Below are 18,984 nucleotides of genomic sequence, written 5' to 3'. Positions count from 1 at the left end.
ATATATTATTAATATATGTGAAACTTAAATGGATCACAGCCCAGTGACAAGTAATGGGCTTAACGGGCTCATATCGGAGTCCATCAAACTCTACACAAATCAAGACGTCGTTGTCTTTTCTTATCGACACAATCAATGAGATCTCCATCTAAACTCTACGTAAATCAAGATTCTGAATATATAATTGTAAATATCCAATTATGAGAAATGAAATACAATAATTAAGCGATAGATCAATTACTCTTAATTATCTCTATAGTCAACACAACGGGTTGTTTGTTATCATCTTTTACTGTCACAGTCGTTTCTTCATAGTTTCTAGCTGATCAAACTGGAGTTTTAACAAGAAAATCCACAAAGAAAAAGTTATAAACCTCATAACTTGCAGAGTCAAGAAACTAACTAATTAAGAAATTATGGTCAGGATAATTTATAATATGTATTAGTATATATGTTGCATTTATACTATTTTAAACCAAACGAAATTTAATGGAAATTAATGCACCATGAAATTAACATGTGTGAAGGCAATGGCATTAGGGGTAATTTTGAAAGAAAACTAACAACTAATCGAGACAAAATAACAGCTCAGAATCTCATGATGTTTACAATATGTCACTACTCTTCTGGAGTTTTAAGTGAAGACTACACTATTAATACAAGTAAAATCAAAAAGAGACAATGGTGATGGTGAGTACTTACACCAAGAGTTTCTTTTGAAGCCATTTGTTTTTTTAGAAATTATTACGAAAATTCAAGACAAGAATATAAAGTTAGGTTTCTATTTGTGACAACGGCAAAAAATAAAGAAAAAGAAAAAGAAAAAGAAGAAAAAGAAGAAGAAGAAATATTATCATCGTGGTTGGCATCAAAAGAATATAGGAACATATGAATCTAATTATGAAATACCCTTGAAAAAACTAAATGAAACAAAGATCCTAAATTCTAAAATCCTAAACCCTAGTGGACAATATTATTGATATGAGTGAGTTGAGATTTTTAACAAATTACGTTGAGTGTATTGGTATTAAGCCCAATGAGAAAAATTGGATTGCTAGTCAAGTCCGGTTATGGTTCGGAACAAACCCCAAACCAGTCAATATAATTCCACGTCATTGCATATTGACATGTACAATGTTTAAATTTATATTTTATTTGAAATAAACGACAAAGAGATATAATCCAACAGTTGAACACATATTAATCCGGATAAAACTAAGTGCTCATGACACTAAAAGTTTATTGGAAATGTTTTATTATTATTATTATTATTTAAGCATCAATTTTCACGAAGTATTGTTGTTGCCTGGACCTCCATAGAAGAAGCCGCTATTGCCAAACTCATCAATGTCAGCTTCAGCAAGGATGGTGTAGTACCGGGAGTCACTCACTTCTCGTCTGAGTGTTGGGGGTGGAATCCAATTATGTCCACTACTTGAAGTTTTAACTTTTTGGTTTTTGAAATAACTTGCTTTTCCATATCCCTCATCTGCAAAGCGCCCAGAACCCATTTTTGTTGATGTGAATATGTTGTTGTGGTTGGTGTTGAGCACCTTACCACCCCACTCCGCCTCGGTGCCTCCTGTTCTCAAGTGAGTAAACAAATCTTCTGGCCAATAACCCACCATTATATCTTTATACTTCAACCGCCATCGTCTTAACTCGATATCCTGGCGAAATTATAATAAACTTACCCTTTAATATTGTATAATTAAGTGAGAGAGAGGGAGACTTATCCAAATTTAACGACTAACTACCTTCCATATTTCAACAATGATATCTTTTTGTTCACCGTCATATGATGATGTTGGCTCAAGTGCACTTCCTAGTATATCATTACTTTCCATCACAAATCCACCACAATCCATATTGTAGCATGCTCTTTGATACGAATCATTCTGTACATAAGATTGAATTAATATTAATTCATATGAAAATTTCTAAATTGATTGTATATATCGTGCTATATATATGCAACAAAATTGTGTAAGTTAGTAAATTTAGGGAAAAACAACTAAATTTGAGCTTACGGTCCAAGAAATATAAAATATTGTTTTATCAACTTCTTCATTATCGCCCAGTCGTGCCCTATGGTACCATGGGTAGACCTAACTCAAACATACAAATTTTATAAATTCTCAATTACAACTTCTGATAATATAATGGTGACTTAACTTATATAATGATGAAAAGAAAGACTAAGATGTCATCCAACTTCAATGACATCAAAATTGTTAGTTGTTCATGATTTGATTCTAATATGAGCCGCGCTATACTCTCTAATTTCGTCCCCCCTCTTGACCGACGGACTCCACAAGTTTATAGTTGCTGCTATCCCATTTAGCCCATTGGAGTCGTCATCATAAATAAATACTGCGAACTATAACCATGCATGTAAAACTATCAAATAAAAAATATATATGTAAAATGCATAAAGTAAAAGTATAATGTAGCAGATACATAGGGTTAATGCAACATTTCATCACCGAAAGATAGATCGTGTTTCAATTTGCACACTGACAATCAAAATGTGCCATTTTGGTGACTGAAGATCAAAATTGTGTCAAGTCGGTAATTCGGGTAGGACTTCACTATTTTGGACGGTCAACCCGCTTATGTGGTAGGTTGACCATTAAGTAGTGGTCTCATTTTGATGGCATGGCAAACTACATTTTATATATGGCAAAAGAAAGTGACGTGGAATAACTCATGGCTAATCTAACGCAAAATTCCCAAATGCCCGTCAAATTATTCAAATACAAATCTTAGTCTCTAGAACACAATTCCTCTCTAGTTCATCACCAGTCCCGAAATCGTAGAACATAATTTCTCTCTAGTTCATCACCGTTGTAATTCACAGGTTGAACCGTTGGAGCTTTGCAATCACTTCAATTTCCGCTTGAGTTTTTCTAGGTGTATATATCATGATCCTTGCCGTCTCCTCCTTACTTTCCTACGTTGAAATAGATGGATACCGGAGGTAATTCTCTGCTCTCGGGACCAGATAGGGTGAAGAGAACAGTGAAGCCTGTTGTACCGATCTTGGTGAAACAAAAAATTAAAAACCAGAATTGAAATTGTGAAGTCCACTATCCTTCAATAAACAAATCCTTTGTTTTCTCTGTTTAGATTGTGAAATTCATCCAAAAATTCACCTGTTTAGAACCGATAGGGAGAGGCACCATCAAGCCATGGTTAAGCTGCTGAGATGGTGGTGGTGCTGAAGACTGATGAGGTTGATAATTGGCGATCCGCGCCCTCCTCGCCATGGTTAAATTGTCCAAAATAGTGAGATTCAGCCCAAGTTACTAGTTTGACATGATTTTGAACTCCAAGTTACTAAATTGACACGTTTTGACTATTAGTGTGCAAATTGGAGCACCTATACCCCTCCCCTCCCTTCGTATGGTTCCAGGTCCAAACGCGAAGGCAGAGCCTCGCTGGAGTTGGGCAAACGCTCATCGGTCTGCTCTGTCTTCTGAATCCGTCCGTTGGTTGTTTGGCTAGGGAAGTTTCTTCGACATATCTTTTGGTGATGAAATGTTGTCTTAACTCTAGATAGATATTAACCTTTTGAAATAAAAAAAATGAATAAATGGTTCAATGTTACCTCATTCCTTGGGGTAGAAGTAAGTTGACGATAGAAATAGTGTTGCTTGCCTTCGAAATTAGATGTAGAAAGAGTACTTGCCAGAAGGAAAAACAACAGAAATGAAAAAACTACGAACTTCATAACTCGCAAGGCTAAGAAATTATTTGATTAACAAGTTAAGGTGAGTGTAATATATATAGTAGTTTAAAAACTTGAGGGGCTGTATCAATATCAATGAGACAATTTGTGAAAAACCAATCATGAACAAGAAAAATTTAGAATATTAGAATAATTATACATAGTTCTACTATGATTCCTAGGTATTACATTACTCACAAAACAAAACAAGTCGTTGATGACTTTAAAAACAAGTAAATAAAACAAATTCATTGATAACTTCAAGAATAAGTAAATAAAACACTTTTATCAATTTGTAGAGCAGGCCATTGGTGATGCAAATACCTAGGCTAAGGATAACTATATATTTTTGACTTCATCATAAATCTTCATATGCTTGATCGCCCTATTATTCTCAAACATCAAAGTAAATTTGGTCTTAATGTGTATAAGGTTAACGGGGGATTTTGATTTCATTCTAGACGAATTTCGATATGGAATTAGATATGAAATTAAAGGATTTTTAAGGGTAAAAATGTATTTTTCATTCCTCAACTATTGGTTGGGTTTCGTTTTCCTCTCTTAGTTTTCTTTTTCTCTCCATTTTTCATCCCCAACTATGGGAAATCCAACATAACATCCTATTGTTCGTGCGTCAGATTAGATTTCTCCGTCGTGCCACATAGGTGCCACGCAAGCATTTTTCGACCCCAATCTCACTTGAAGGATGAAAATGATATTTTTCAATAGTTGAGGGACAAAAATGGAAGAAAAAAAGCTTAGGGACGAAAATGAAACTCGCCCCATAATTGAGAGACGAAAAATACCTTTTTGTTGATTTTTAAGGAATAAATTTTTGAGATATGATACTTTTAACCTTTAATACAAACTTGTTAGGAAACAACAATGGACTCCTTAATCCAAACTTGACTATCATTATAAGATATTGTCCACTTTCCCAAGTCCAAGCCCAACCGATCATAGGGCTTCCAAGACCTTTCAAGGCTTGCGATTTTAAAACACGTCTTATTAAGTCAAAAAAACTATGAGCTTATAACATATCCATTAAATCTTTATTTAACTTGAATATGGGTTGTGCATGTGTGATTTCTAGTTCCACTTGATGGGCTTTACTGCGGCTCACAAGTGAGGGGAGATTGTTGAAAAAAGTCTCATATTGCTAAAATAAAGATCAAATGGACAGGTTATAGGCTCATGAATTCCTTGACTTAATAAGACGCATTTTAAAGCTGCGAGCCCTGAAAGGCCTTGGAGCCCCGTCATGGGCTGAGCTTGGGAAAGCGGATAGTATATTACAATGATAGTCAAGTTTGAGTGAGTTAGAGATTCTATTGTTATTTCCTAACAAAACTTCTTACTGTACGTTTTAAGTTCTAGCTGGTTTCAATTACTTTAAAGGATTTTAAGTTGGTTGCTTTAGCTATTAATTCATTCTCAATATTTTACCTTTAAACAAGTCTATGGGGGTGTTTTTTGTCAAAAAAGAAATTTACTGGCTTTAAGTCGATTCATACACAAATGCTGAAATTCATGCAAGCCCAGCAAATGATATATATCAAAGCCCAGAGACAAGTAATGGGCTTAATGGGCTCATTTAGAGTCCATCAAACTATTGCTTGATTCCATATTTATCAAATATCTGACCCGGAGACAAAGGAATGGGCCCAATGATCTCATATATCAGTCCATCAACTATTGAAAAGGGTGTATGGATAAATTCAAAAGCTGAAAAATATTTTATTAAGTGGTAAAAAGAATAAAATTATCTATTATATAGGCTTTATAGTCCCATATTTTCAAAATTACCTTCTGAAATCCGATTCTCAAGAGGAAAAAAGAAAAGAAATTGAATTAGGGATATAAAAAAGATTATTATTGGCTAACCCCACCTTTATATTCAAGTTTCGCGGCAACGCCTCGCTTCCTCTCTCTAAAACCTACTCGCTCCCTCAAGCTTTCTCTCTCTAAAATTCTCGCAAACCCTCTTTCTTCCTCTCTCTCGCGTCTCTTCCGGCTTTAACAAATCGTTCTCAGATCTCGTTAGCCCTGGGATTGGTGAGTGCGTGCTTTCCGATCTACATATTAGGGTTTAAATGTACTGGAAACATGAACTGAAATCGTTTACCTTTTTTTTTTGGTTAGAATTTCAAAATATTTATTTCTAGAATTCGCGTTTTTCGAATCTTTGAAGTATTTTCGCTGATTTCAGTTGTATCTGACTGTAGTTTTTGAATTGGTGCTGTTGTTTGGACTGATTCCGCTTGGTTCTCTGTGTTGAAATTTGAATTTGGGGATTTTGTGGGTATCCGTTATTTGTTCTTCTTATATTTTGTAGAAGATGACATCAATTGCTGTGATTGGACGTAGTGATCTTTATTATTGAATTATGGTAAATTGAAGTTGTTTTTGCGTCCATTGCCACTGATTTCTAACCTCGGTGTGTAAAATTTTAAATCTGGAAAACCGGGCTTCTAAAACGAGGCCTACTGTTAGGTGTTTGTTGGCCGTATTGAAGTTGTTTTCACTACTTGTTTTCTGGGCCGGTGTCTATCACGGTCTCTTGAGCATTAATTTTGCTGGAATACTCAAATTGTTCAACACTTTAAATCATTTTTGTTTTTTAAAATTTACAAAGTTAGCTTCCTTTTTTTTTTTTTTAAGTTAATTATGGTGGAAGTAAAAACTCTTATCCATTGCCTTTTTTGTTTCTGTTGCTCTCAGAGGCTCTGGATCTTTTATGGGGATTAGTTCAAAAATTCCATTTTTTTGACACTTCTATTTTTGTTTTCAGGTAGAAAAATTTATTGATGGCCCCGGCCAGAAAATCCAGAAGTGTAAATAAGCGGTTTTCAAATATAGACCAGATTTCTCCGGATAATTCAAACAAAAGTAAACAAAAGGTGAGTCTTTGCTTCTTATGTATGATTTCCTTTGGTGAGACTGAATGATAGTGAAGCAGACATTGGATAAATTCTTTGTTAACCATTTTTAGCATATTCTTTCATTGTATGATTTTTTTATGCTCTGGTAGAAGCTCATATGGTTTCTTAGATAGTCTTATGTTAAGAGTTGGTTTTCTCACTATATTTATTGTCAAAGTTCTCGATAGACTGTTATAGCTGTTATAGCTATCCCTAACAGGGTAGAGTATAGAATCATGCCTTTGATTAATATGCATTCTGAAATAATTTCTGCAGGGATATGTCCAATGCTGACTTTCTCTCAAGACTTTTTCCCCATAAAACACATTTTATTTTTGACTTGTTGAAGTTTGAATTGTGAATCTTCAATGTTGTAACCATATTTTCTTCTCAGAAAACAAATGTCTGATAAGTTAGTATCTCAGTGAAGAAAGGGAAAAAGTGTATTTTAACTTGTTGGATGTTGACGTTCATGTAAACCATCTTGACCTACGTGTTTTTTTCCCAGAAGAGGAAATTTTCAGATAAGTTAGGATCCCAGTGGACCAAGGGAGAGCTTCGGTGCTTTTATGAAGCATATCGAAAATATGGAAAAGACTGGGAAGAGGTATTATTATCTTCGTTTATCAGTCAGTTTAGAATACTGAAAATCGCTCAATCAGCCATCATTTTTCTTTCAATCCACCATGATAGGCTATATGTATGAAAATGGTTTTTGCCTGCACTTTGTATAATCTTCTCTTTTTGATTTCTTATGTCCAGGTAGCTGCTGCACTGCAGAACAGATCTGTTGAAATGGTAGAAGCCCTTTATCACATGAATATGGTATGGGTACATTTTTGAGTTCAGCTTTGTTGATTACAAGCATTATGTGTCACCATTCTTGTCGTTTGGATTTTCATGGATAAAAATTGGTTAGCTGGATGAAATATCCGATACATCTTATTCACCCCTTTATCTTTCTTCTTCTTCTTTTTCCCTACATTTAGTTATTTCCTTCACTTTTATGTCTTGACCATCTTCATGCATCAACTGGAGTTAGAGTCTGTAGCATCCTTGTACTAATCTGTTTTCTTATGTGGAAAGTAACTTTTTTTCTTTTTTTGAATGGAAAAGTAACTTTTTTTCAATGATATTTATGATTAATTAGTTGTAAAATCTAGTACTTGCCACTGCTAATTGACTTGTTTTGCAAATTGTGATTGAATTCCATAGCATAAAAGGTAATATATATTATGTAGAGTGATATACCTAAAGTAATGTTTTCTTTAAGCGGCTTAGATTATGTTTCTTTTGCAATGCTTAGATTAATTGATGGTCAACATGAGTTCTGCAGTGCGCACATCGTCACACCTTAAATATAAGTTCTGCCCATCTATGATATCATTAACTTGCAAAGGAAGGACCAGTACATGGAGTGTAATTGAAAAATGAAAAATACTAACAAAAGTTTGTCACACCAAAAGTTATGGGTGTGGATTATTAGGAGAATGCAATCGATCAGACTTGTTGAAGGTTATTTAAGTCTAGCTCTTTGTTAGGTTTCTGTCACCAAAAGTTCGCACTGCATAAAGCTTTGGTGCAGGAGAAGTGATATGACATATTTCCATTTCGATATTTTTGGCTTGTCCCATGGATTTTTGTTATATACCTGACAAGTTGTATCACTCATTTTCCTTAAACGATATTGTTTTATTGCTATTTGATAGTAAACTAGTTTCCCAACATTTTAGTGTTAAATGTGATTTATACATTATGGGTGAGACCTAAAATTCATGTAGTTTGAATGCCTTGATTGGCATATATATTTATTCTTTAGGCATTGTTTTAATTTACAGGCATATTTGTCCCTCCCTGAACGAACAGCTTCTGTCGTAGGCCTCATTGCAATGATGACCGATCACTACAACGTCATGGTATGATGTAATACTAAAATTTTCCATTTGTTTGAATGGCATATTGAATTGTTTTAATTTGAGGTTTATATTAACTGATTTGTCATTCAGGACTACTCGTATGTGTCTTGAATCTTGATCTGTTTGCTTACTGATTAGTTTGAAATTTTCAATCACCATCTTGAGCTTGTTATTAGTTTGTTGAAAAATGTAAAAGGTAACGTTAATATTGTGGATATTGAACTGACAGGAAGCAAGTGACAGTGAGCGAGAGAGCAATGAAGTTTCTGGTATGCCATCTCAACCTCAGAAACGTAAGAGGGCTAAAATTCATCAAAATGGGTTCAAAGAAGATCTTTTGTCTCACTCTAAGGCATCTAGTGATGGATGCCTATCATCATTGAAAAAGGTCTACTTGGATGGTATGCTAACACGCATGGGAGGGGCACTTTTTTGGCTTTTTTTTAATCTTCTACTTCATTTTGATATCTAGGTTCTTCTGATTGTTGTCCTATTTTTTTACATCTTTGAGTAGAAGATTTGTCATAGTGCAAATGGTAGTAATTACAATAAATAGTTTAGAGTTCATGACGTGCTTTTTATTGGTTGTAGACTCATTTTCTGGTAATGAACTCCCTCTATTAGAGATTGGTTTAGGAACAATAAGTTAAAACAAAGTGTATCGAAGGAAAAATATTTCAAGTTAACTGAGATTAAGGAAAGAACCAAAGGCCGATTTTCAGCTGTGAGTTATAATGGTAGAAGATGTAGTAGAGTTCCACTGGAAGTATTATCTGAGAAGGGGAAATCTTCTCCTCTTTAAACTTTGAGATAACAACTACTATCTTGGATTAATGGTAAACTGTAGTCATTTGGGTGATAACGATGGATTCATTTCTCATTCTTATAAAATTCTGTGATATCATTTCCTGTTTCTAAGAAATGAAAAATGGAAGTTTTTTAAGTTTTTGCAATTTTTATACTCATGTTTTGTTTGTTGGGCTTGAGTCCAGTCAATACGTAAATTCTATTGTATGGTGAATATACATGTGGTCTTCATTTAATTTTGTTCCCATGGCCCCTCTTTTTGTGGTTTGCTAAGCGTGTTCAAACATAAATCCAATGCAACTTAAGTATTGAATATTGATTGCTTCAGATAATACTGTATTTGGTTACAAATGATATCAGAAATCCATAAATGAAATTTAGGTGACACAACAAAATCTTTGTATCTCTAGTGTTAGAAGGAGTTCTACACTGTCCATAAGTAAGACTTCAAATCAGCTGAACTTAGCCAGGTACTCCGTACTTGATTATTTGGGCATCGATTGGTTAAAAGCTTCTAGAATTGTAGTTTGTCTTGGCTATGATGTTTCAATTTTGTTCCACGGTTTAGTTTTTAATAATTTGAATAAGTTGCCCAGCTACAAGCTTGAATATCTCATGTAATTGCATCAACTGAACATGTAAATGCATCAATTGAAATTTGACAGTGTTTGAAGTGTGAGTACACTTTGATAATTTTAATTTTCAATTAGGTGGTCAGCCTCGTGTGGTTAAGAAAAGGACACCACGCTTCCCCACTTTCTATAAGAAAGATGATGCAGAAAATCATGTTTCTCCTAAGATAAAAGTTAGGACAGCGGAGGTTGATGCTAATGGCGACAAGGGTGCCCATGTTGCAGCCCTTGCATTAACTGAGGCTTCATTGAGAGGAGGCTCTCCTCCTGTCTCCAGGGCAGCAAACAGAAGAATGGAGCTCATTAAGTCACCAGCTGTTCCACACTTGGAAAGGGCGGTACGTAACTATACATTCATAGTGTATGTCATTACTCTTTTGCGTTTCATATTTTCTTTTATTGAATGATGCCATTCATTTTTCCTACTTCGTCAGATGTCACAACCAGAAAACGGTGAGGCCAAACTTCATGATTCTTCTATAACTGGAAACTGGTTGGAGAGTGGTGTAGGAATTAGGGTGGCTGAAAACAGTTCTTCCACTGGAGATACAATCTCCATGGTGGATATGGAAGGTTTAAGTGCAGTTGAAATTCATCGAAAGGGGAAAAAGATCTACAGAAAGAAAGGGAGAGTTGAAATGATTCAACGTGGCTATTCTGACAACGAAGAAGGAACATGTAGTGGCACTGAAAAACTCAAAGCCAATTCTCTTAGTGGGGATGCATACATTGCTGTGTCAAATACTAAAGATGAGCAGAATTCCTCGCAGGGTCAAAGAAAGCGAAGCAAGAAACTTTTCACAATAGGTAATTTAGTTCTGAGTTCAAGTCTTGCTGTTTTTGTTTTTGGTTATACAAGATAATCCTTCCATTCATTTGCAAGGGTTGACATATTTAAAAGTAACCATCGCGTTTCTTTGTACCCTGCATTCAATCTCTCGTGTATTTACGCCAACTTTTGTGTAAAGAAGCTAGCTGTATTTCGTTCTACGATGGCAAAGTAATTTTCCCCTCCATCTGTTTCATCAACTTATTAGGGGAGAACTTTGACGCCGTGGTAAAGTCACTTCATTGCCATCTAGTCATGTTTAGGCCATGTAATTAGCCCCTCTACACTGATGGATAAAGGTTCACTTATCTTCCTTCCCTCAACTAACTTCTATTGTCTTGTGCATTGGGTGTATTTATTCAAAATGGTATCAAAATATGGTTATTTCTTCATGTGATTATTTTTGTACTAAATTTTTATATGCATAACCACCTGCTTTGGGAAATGTGAATGAGATTCGACATGGAGAAACGAATTGGGATAGGTGACTTGCTGTTTGGACTCAGTTTATAAAACAAATGTGAAATACATGGAATATGTAAGATTATGTAAGGAAAATGTTGCCTTCATCTTTGCCTTTGGTTACATGGTGAGAACTTTGCTTTGCTGTATCGATTTGTGCAGACACATTTGTTTAGCAAGAATTTGATTACTGGAAAATACCGAGTTATAAAAGAAGAGTTTTTATTTTTTGAATTCAAAAGATAATTTATTGAAGCACCAAGGAGGTGCAAACAGTAGAATTATAACTCCTGTTTGTGGATTTATACTTGTGACTTGTGAGTTGTGATAACACTCCTTTCCTCTGCAGATGAAAGCCATGCCTTGTATGCTTTGCAAATATTGGCGGACGTTTCAATTAGGGAACTTGGTACGTACAATGCAGATACTTTATCTTCTTATCTTTCATTCGTGCCTGCGTTCCTTTATTTTGGGGAGAGGGGGCAGAGTACTTTTTTCTTTGTACCCTGTGCATGGTGTGTGCCTGCAATCATGGGGCTTGTGCTTTCACTTATATAAGAATGGGAAAGATTGGAAGCTGTCACACCTAAGCATTGGTGTTTTAGACGGGTTATAATTCAGTATTTGATTTGTTATACGAGCATAGATGCCCTTTTCATATGCATTTCTGTGATTTCCGATGTAATAAATAATTTCCGGGCTCTTAATTCTTCTACATTACCCAATAAGATTGGCAACCTGCTTGCAGCACGTCCATGGTCCTCTTGCTGGATTTTTCACCTTTGCTTCTGCCTACTCCACACCCTATCTGCTTTTTTCAACATGAGAATTGTTATGTGTATGTTGTTGTTGAAATTGGATTTGTATAGCCAAAGGAAATATGACAAAACTGATTATATGTAATTAGATGACTACTTAGCTATGTGATGAACTTTGCCGATGTCTTTTGGTCTTTTGACCGCTACTTTTCAGGGATGTGACAGGTTTCACCTTTTATGCTGATCCAATGCCTTTTTATGATGTCACAGATTTTTTGAAGCAAAGCTTTTCAATAAAGTGATAAAAACATCTTCTCTTTTTCCATTATATTCCTTAAAATTTGAAAAATACATTAGTAATTTGACATGACATGGGTACTGTATGCAATAGTAATAGTATTGTTAAGTCCTCTTGGAGAACTTTGGCTTCTGCTGTCAAAATTTTTGAAAATGGAAATTGAGGGCACAAATTAAAATATGGAAATGGTTTTAATACTGAAAACTGGTAACTCTTTCATCATCCTTCTGAAATTGAAACGTGGAAGGAAAAAATGTGCCTGTTAGCAGATGCCATAGCTTCTAGTAACCAAAAAAGTTGTGGCAACTCTTGCTGATTTTCTTTTAAAGTAATTTGGAAACACAAACAAACGTTTGGACTTTTTTTTGGCCTTAATAAAATCTTTCTAAACAAACGAAAAAAGAAAAACAACAGCAGCAGAAGTGATAGCAGTAGACTCTTAATTTTATGTCTGTTTGCTGTACTTTTTTTTTTTTTCATTTTTTCTCTGTTGGTTTACATAGTTCCTTTGACATATTATTTTCCCCTTTCTTTGGTTGATCTAGAATCATCTGTCCAGTTGAAAGATGAAACGGTTGTAATGGATGAAGGTGACAAATTTAATGTACCCGAAGCTGTTAGCTTTCATAAAGGGAAAACAAAAAACCTGGGCTCAAAAGAAAAAGTATTTCACACAATTACTACACGTGAGGCTACTACCTCAAGAAAGTCCAAGCTGGGAAAAAACTTAGCATTTGATGCCAAAGCTGTCTGTGGAACAAAAGTGTCACCACAAGTAGCCAGTAATAAGCTCAAGAGAAAACGCAATTCATTGGTATCAAAGGTATGCATATGCATTCTTTATTAGGATGCGAACTTTTAAACCCGTATGTGTGTGTTGCTTCCCTTATGGATTGATCTTTGTGAGCTACTTGTTGGTTACTTTAATGACCAGTTTAAGTTGCAGATATCAGATGTTGAAGCTCATATAGATTCTCATTTGAGAGTGCCCTTAGAAACTGAGGTATGTAGATTATATTATTTTCCACCATCTGCAATCTATCTTTACAGCGTTTCTTTGGTGGGAATAACTTGCTATGATAAAATGTATCTGTTATGTTTTGTGGGCAGAGTTCCATCATAAATTGTTCACAATCTTATTTAATGATACTTTTGCTTTATAATCTTTTTGCCATGTTGTGGTATAGTAAAAGGCTTTTGCTCATTTATTTTTGGGTCTTTGCAAGTAGGTTTTTAAATGCCTAACCTGACTTGAACTAGGATGACTTAGTTTCTTTCAGCATGAAGGTCATTAAGTGCATCTGCATGACTGAACCCCTAATCAAAAGCCTTGCATAATTAACGCAAGAGTGTGACTTCACTAAGCGCGTATGTAATTGTCCACTTTCAAAACGGTTTTGCATTTTTTTAGCAATTTGGACATGGAGTATTTAGTTAGTTGGCAGTTTTATTCCTTTTTTTTTTTTTCCTTTGAAAGATAATGAACTTCATTTTTCACTGCTGGCCAATTACAAATGTCTACTAGAGATGAAGTCAATGACATGTAGAACAATCTCTGAAACACCTTTTTAGAGGTCCCATGGAACACGCAGCATACTTTTTAAACCAAAGAGGATTTCTATTTCGAACCTTGTAATCAACATGATGAAGAAAACTATCGTACCTATTAAAATACTGTTCCAGAAGTTCATACAACAACTGCCTCTAATATTTTTTGTTATCTGTTCTCTAGTTCCTTGGTTCGCCATATATTCCCACTTTTGCTTCTCCATAAGTTGTTTCTTATGAGCAAAATACTAGTTCAAAGGTTTCTTGTATTCTGGATCTTGTCAATGCCTAGAAAATAGCATTCCCTGCCAAATAGAAATTTTGTCTCCAGATTCACCGATTTCTCCAGATTTTGAGCTAATTGTGAACCAAATTAAAGTCCTTGAAATGTTTGTGGTTTCTCATAGGATCATTAGTTTGATGCTTTGTGGGGTGTTCATATATATTAAACGCATTTACGTAAAAGGTTATTTTGTCTGAAAACTAGATTTTTCCTAAATATGGAAGATTTTAAAGGTTTATTCTTCAGTTAAAAACTTACGTATGTAATCATCACATACATGTGTGTGTTTGAGGTCTGTGGATGTATTGAGAATTATTACTTGGTAGATTAGTATCTATTTGTATTATTTTGGCATCAAATTGATGTTGATCGTTTATTCTACACTTCCGATGCATTTGTTTTAGGTCTTGGCTGAAGAGGAGAATATAATTAAGATGAATGGTAGACGGAGTGACCAAATTTCTTCTCCTTTAAAACAATGGCAATCAGTGGGAGCGCCTGGGGATTCCTCTACTGACAGTTATGGGACAACATTGCAGGTTGATCTAGAGGTATCAACTACACAAGTTTCTTCGTCTAGTCAAGTTAGTTCACTTAGTAAAAGAAGCAGACGTAAGATGGATCTAAAGAAGGCATTCTTCCCGAAAGAGATGAAGACTTCTGATAACACACTGAAGTTTCAGGATAACATATTGAAGGTAGAGTATCTCTTTTCACATGAAATTATTTGTATGTATTTTTTTCCTTCAATAACCTCTGTTACTAAAACTTGGGGCCGTTTATGCATTTAGTTCATGCTCAAATTACAGGAAAAGCTTTGTAGTTGCTTGTCCTCTCGGCTAGTACAAAGATGGTGCATCTCTGAATGGTTATATAGTTCAATTGACTACCCTTGGTTTGCTAAAAGGGAGTTTGTAGAATACTTAAATCACGTTGGATTGGGGCACATCCCGAGGCTAACTCGTGTGGAATGGGGCGTCATAAGAAGGTACTTAGTTTTCCCGAGTCCTTCTACCTTGTAGATGACCTTTTTGACTTAAATTTGTTCTACATGTCAACGCTTATCAGTACATTGCTGTTGCTTATTGATACAGCTCTCTTGGCAAACCTCGGAGGTTTTCCGAACATTTTCTATGTGAAGAGAGGGAAAAACTCAATCAGTACCGAGAATCTGTCCGAAAACATTATACTGAACTTCGTAGTGGTATTAGGGAAGGCCTTCCAACAGACTTAGCTCGGCCTCTATCAGTTGGACAGCAAGTAATTGCCGTTCATCCCAAAACAAGAGATGTTAACGATGGAAAAGTGCTTACAGTTGATCATGACAAGTGCAGGGTTCAGTTCGACCGTCCTGAGATAGGTGTTGGATTTGTCAAGGTAGTTACATTCCTTACAAATTTTATATCAATATTTTGTTGATTTTCGTAAAATCCATTTGCTTTTGACTCTATTAATTATGTTTTGCATTGAGTATGCACCATAAAATCCAGATCCAGTTACGTGTATTATTAAAATATGTGAAGTCAAAGTGGCTTTTACTATGCTAATTCATAGTTTTGTCACCACAAAATTTTGACGTGATTTAGATTCTTGAACATTCAACATGGTCATACTTAGCCACTTCTATTTCCTTGTCGCACAACATTTGATTCATTGTCCTTATCATGGAGGTTGAGCAGTAAGGCTAGTTGGAATGTGTTTTAATACCATCAAAATATGTCTTTATACTGCTGCAACTAATTGGATGATTGACCTCAGCCAGTTAGCTTCATTTTTTCATATATGTTGGCATACCAGATGCAGTAGTGTTTTTTCTTGTTTTAAATTCGAACTGTCGAATATCCTTCCCCCTTCTTTGGAATGACTTTTGAGGAACTCCATCACAGGATATTGATTGCATGCCTGCAAATCCTTTGGATAATATGCCTGAAGTTATTAGGAGACAGAGGTTTCCAATACCAAAGGAGGTGCAAGCACATGGACATTCTAACACTGGAAGCTCCATGACATTCACATCATGCGGGCATCAGGAGAGGGCTTCTAGTCCGATAAATACTTTGGTCAAGCAGGTGGGACATAGAAGGCTTTCTTAATCTTGGAGTCCTTTTCCAGGTCATTGTATTCATGTTTTGGGTACTCATTCTTCATTTTTATGCATGTTTGTTTATCATTCTACTGTTAATCCTTTGTGCTGAATGTATAATGAGGTCTGTCCACCACCTGTTAGTTTCATGAAAGAAAAACGGTGTCAAGTTTTCAATTTTTCTTTAATGAATCAGTATCTTAGAAATTGGTCTATAAATGGTTGAGTTGTAAAAACCATTAGTTGGGTGTTTTACTCTTAGCTCTCTCTCAATCCTACCTCTCTATACAAAACGGTACTTAAGGAATTGGGTCGTCTTTCTTTTTAGCATGGTTCTTTGAATCCTACTTTTCTTTCTTTAGTTGTCATGGTTTAGATTCGTTCAGTCAACTGCGAGAGTTGGTCCCTTTTCTGTATAGATTTGGACTATTATGGTTTCTTCAATGACCCTTTCATGATTCAAAATATCTTTTCTTCTTGTGTCCTATTGCGAGAGTTAGTTGTCACGTTTGCATTGCTATAGATTGATATTTGAAATATTTCCCAGGCAAAAACAGAGCTTTCCCTTTCACAACCCAAAGCAACAACTAACGACGTCGGGGTGCAAGTGGCTGATATTCGATCTTCTAATTTGGTTAGTGTCCAAACAGGGAAAACTCACGCAAGTATTTTCTGGGATGACTTTTGGTCTTTATAGAAAGGTTATATGACATGGTGGTACACAATATTGTAATAAGTAATGTAGCCAATTCATCTTACCATAAAGATCCAACTGCTTCATGCATCTGGTATTTGCTTTGCTTGTGTGAGGGTTGCACAGCATTAATAGGATCACTTTTATTTTTGGTGAGTAGCTGCTGTCCAACATTTTATAATTTCCTGGCCAACTCTCCTTAGCCTGCTTACTTTTCCAATTTATGCCTAGTTCAGGAGATACTTGTAAATTGAAAAGAGCTGGTGCTTTGTTTCTTAACCTCCTTTATGGCCTAATTGGAAGCTGTATTGATGGAGCTCAGGAACATAAATAATGACATTTGGAAAACAAAAATAAATGTAGTCATCTGTCTAAAAGATCCTGAACCTTTAAAGTCTGAACTGCACTTCATCTTTGGTTCAATCTCCATTCTCTGCTTTGACCTCTCCGCAAATTTGATTCCTTTCTGGCAGGCATCTTCTGCTTTAGCTAATCTGAGGCAACAGAATACTTGCAAAGGAAGTCTTCTACCTCCTTGGCTGAAGCCCCAAGTTGCTTCCAATTTTCAAGTTGACTTGTCAAGTTCGCCTGAGAGCTCAGTTTCCCAAGAATTGGGATCTAGTGTGGTCGAAATTGTCAGAGGATCAAGATCAAAAGCACATACAATGGTGGATGCTGCTATTCAGGTATCGAGTCTCTGCACACATGCTTATTTATTAAAATCCTCTTGAAAGTGATACAGTAATTAGTTTCTGGTTTTTCTCTTCTAAATTTGTTTTCTGTTTGTCAACCAACTTACGAACTGTGACTGCAACTTCCAGAATCGTTTGCTTATGTGGTTGAGCTTTTCAAAAACAAAAAAAGGAGAGGGTTGTCGAATATTGCGTTTTGCATGGTTTATGGCTTATATATTAGTTCTTGTTTGTAAGATGATGTATAAAGATCTAATATGGCTTCATCTTATATCAATTTAAGAGTTAGTTTACTAATACTTGATTAAGCAATATATGTTTCAGGCAATGACATTATTGAAGGAAGGGGAAGATCCATTCATGAGAATTGGAGTGTCTTTGGAATCTGTGGATAAAAGGCAACTAACATCTGATTCTAGGGTGCCATCGGTAAGGTCTTCAGAGCAGGTCAATGGCAGTTTGGATCATTGCAAGCGCTCGATCTCTTGCGCATCAGAGCCTCAGCTTGCTAGTAGTGTAGCTGGATCTGATCCTCGAGATGATAAAGACAAAAATGATGCAAAAATTCCTTCGGAGCTAATAACTTCATGTGTTTCTACTTTACTCATGATACAAGTAAGTGCAGACTTTTCTTTTATGGCTACTCGTTTTGATGTCCTATTTATGCGGAAGCGGCTCTGTGGTTTTAACTTCACCTTCCTGGTTGTGGAATTGCTAAAATTGTTATATGCTGAGTTGTTTCGTATTAATGTGCAGACATGTACTGAACGGCAATATCCTCCAGCTGACGTAGCTCAGATAATAGATTCAGCTGTGACGAGCTTGCGTCCGTGCTGTCCTCAAAACCTGCCTATATACAGAGATATACAGATGTGCATGGGAAGGATCAAAACCCAAATACTAGCTCTAATACCTACATAAGTCTGATGTTATTTATGTGGTCCTTGCCATCATTTCTGTGTATATAGCCTTGGCACCTTTCCTTCCAAGCTTCACTGATTTATCGTCCTTGAGCTAACAGGTGAAGACAATTCTATTGCTGCCATTGACATTCTAGAGACAAAATTTTTCCTTTTAATTTTCTATTTTTTAAATTATACTGTAGTTAGATTCTATTTGACATTTTTTGCCTTATATTCAAATAAAGTAAATGAATTTTCATTGTCCAGCTGTTTTTCTCCCCCTCTTTTATATCTTTTTCTCCATCTTTGATAATCAAATGGGAATATTTAGAGGGGGTTAGTTAGTGTTGAAGAGGATGATTTGAATGTGTATTTTTTTTTTGACCTTTGGACATAATAATCCGGCTCGGCCTGTATCAGCTCTATGGC

The 18,984-nt window shown here is 35.5% G+C and overlaps 2 protein-coding genes across 5 annotated transcripts; one reads left to right on the top strand and one right to left on the bottom strand.

The window, feature by feature from the left end:
* Positions 1–1,286: 1,286 nt before the first annotated feature.
* LOC120009492 lies at positions 1,287–3,269 on the bottom strand. The gene is made up of 5 exons (XM_038860111.1): positions 3,156–3,269; positions 2,976–3,041; positions 2,303–2,380; positions 1,758–1,898; positions 1,287–1,670 (listed from the first exon to the last, which is right to left on the bottom strand). The coding sequence occupies exons 1-5, from the start codon at positions 3,267–3,269 to the stop codon at positions 1,287–1,289; spliced, it is 783 nt and encodes a 260-aa protein (XP_038716039.1).
* A 2,373-nt stretch (positions 3,270–5,642) lies between these two features.
* Positions 5,643–18,819, top strand: LOC120008488 (protein ALWAYS EARLY 2-like). Of its 4 annotated transcripts, none has more exons than XM_038858823.1 (19): positions 5,643–5,785; positions 6,522–6,630; positions 7,163–7,258; positions 7,414–7,476; positions 8,490–8,567; positions 8,797–8,968; positions 10,085–10,344; positions 10,441–10,813; positions 11,647–11,706; positions 12,899–13,176; positions 13,300–13,356; positions 14,589–14,882; positions 14,976–15,172; positions 15,279–15,561; positions 16,071–16,253; positions 16,815–16,901; positions 17,435–17,647; positions 17,978–18,268; positions 18,410–18,819. In XM_038858823.1, the coding sequence occupies exons 2-19, from the start codon at positions 6,538–6,540 to the stop codon at positions 18,572–18,574; spliced, it is 3,243 nt and encodes a 1,080-aa protein (XP_038714751.1). In that variant the 5' UTR covers positions 5,643–5,785; positions 6,522–6,537; the 3' UTR covers positions 18,575–18,819. The 4 variants fall into 4 exon arrangements, with proteins under 4 accessions (XP_038714751.1, XP_038714753.1, XP_038714750.1 ...); XM_038858825.1 differs by having other exon boundaries at positions 7,160–7,258; positions 14,994–15,172; XM_038858822.1 differs by having other exon boundaries at positions 7,160–7,258.
* Positions 18,820–18,984: the final 165 nt, after the last annotated feature.

Source organism: Tripterygium wilfordii, chromosome 11, assembly GCF_013401445.1.
Source record: "Tripterygium wilfordii isolate XIE 37 chromosome 11, ASM1340144v1, whole genome shotgun sequence".
NCBI lineage: Eukaryota > Viridiplantae > Streptophyta > Magnoliopsida > Celastrales > Celastraceae > Tripterygium > Tripterygium wilfordii.
Note: the sequence above shows the minus strand (reverse complement) of the source record. Positions and strands in the feature narration are given on the sequence as shown.

Bases quoted from the DNA above. Each gene is read 5' to 3' on its own strand.
- LOC120008488 (XM_038858822.1), top strand. From the start codon at position 6,538: ATGGCCCCGGCCAGAAAATCCAGAAGTGTAAATAAGCGGTTTTCAAAT. The intron at 16,254-16,814 runs GTGGGACATAGA...AATATTTCCCAG, and splicing joins TAAATACTTTGGTCAAGCAG to GCAAAAACAGAGCTTTCCCT. The intron at 17,648-17,977 runs GTATCGAGTCTC...TATATGTTTCAG, and splicing joins TGGTGGATGCTGCTATTCAG to GCAATGACATTATTGAAGGA.
- LOC120009492 (XM_038860111.1), bottom strand. From the start codon at position 3,269: ATGGCGAGGAGGGCGCGGATCGCCAATTATCAACCTCATCAGTCTTCA. The intron at 3,042-3,155 runs GTGAATTTTTGG...TGTTTCACCAAG, and splicing joins TCCCTATCGGTTCTAAACAG to ATCGGTACAACAGGCTTCAC. The intron at 1,899-2,302 runs GTCAAGAGGGGG...TCTTATGTACAG, and splicing joins TAAACTTGTGGAGTCCGTCG to AATGATTCGTATCAAAGAGC.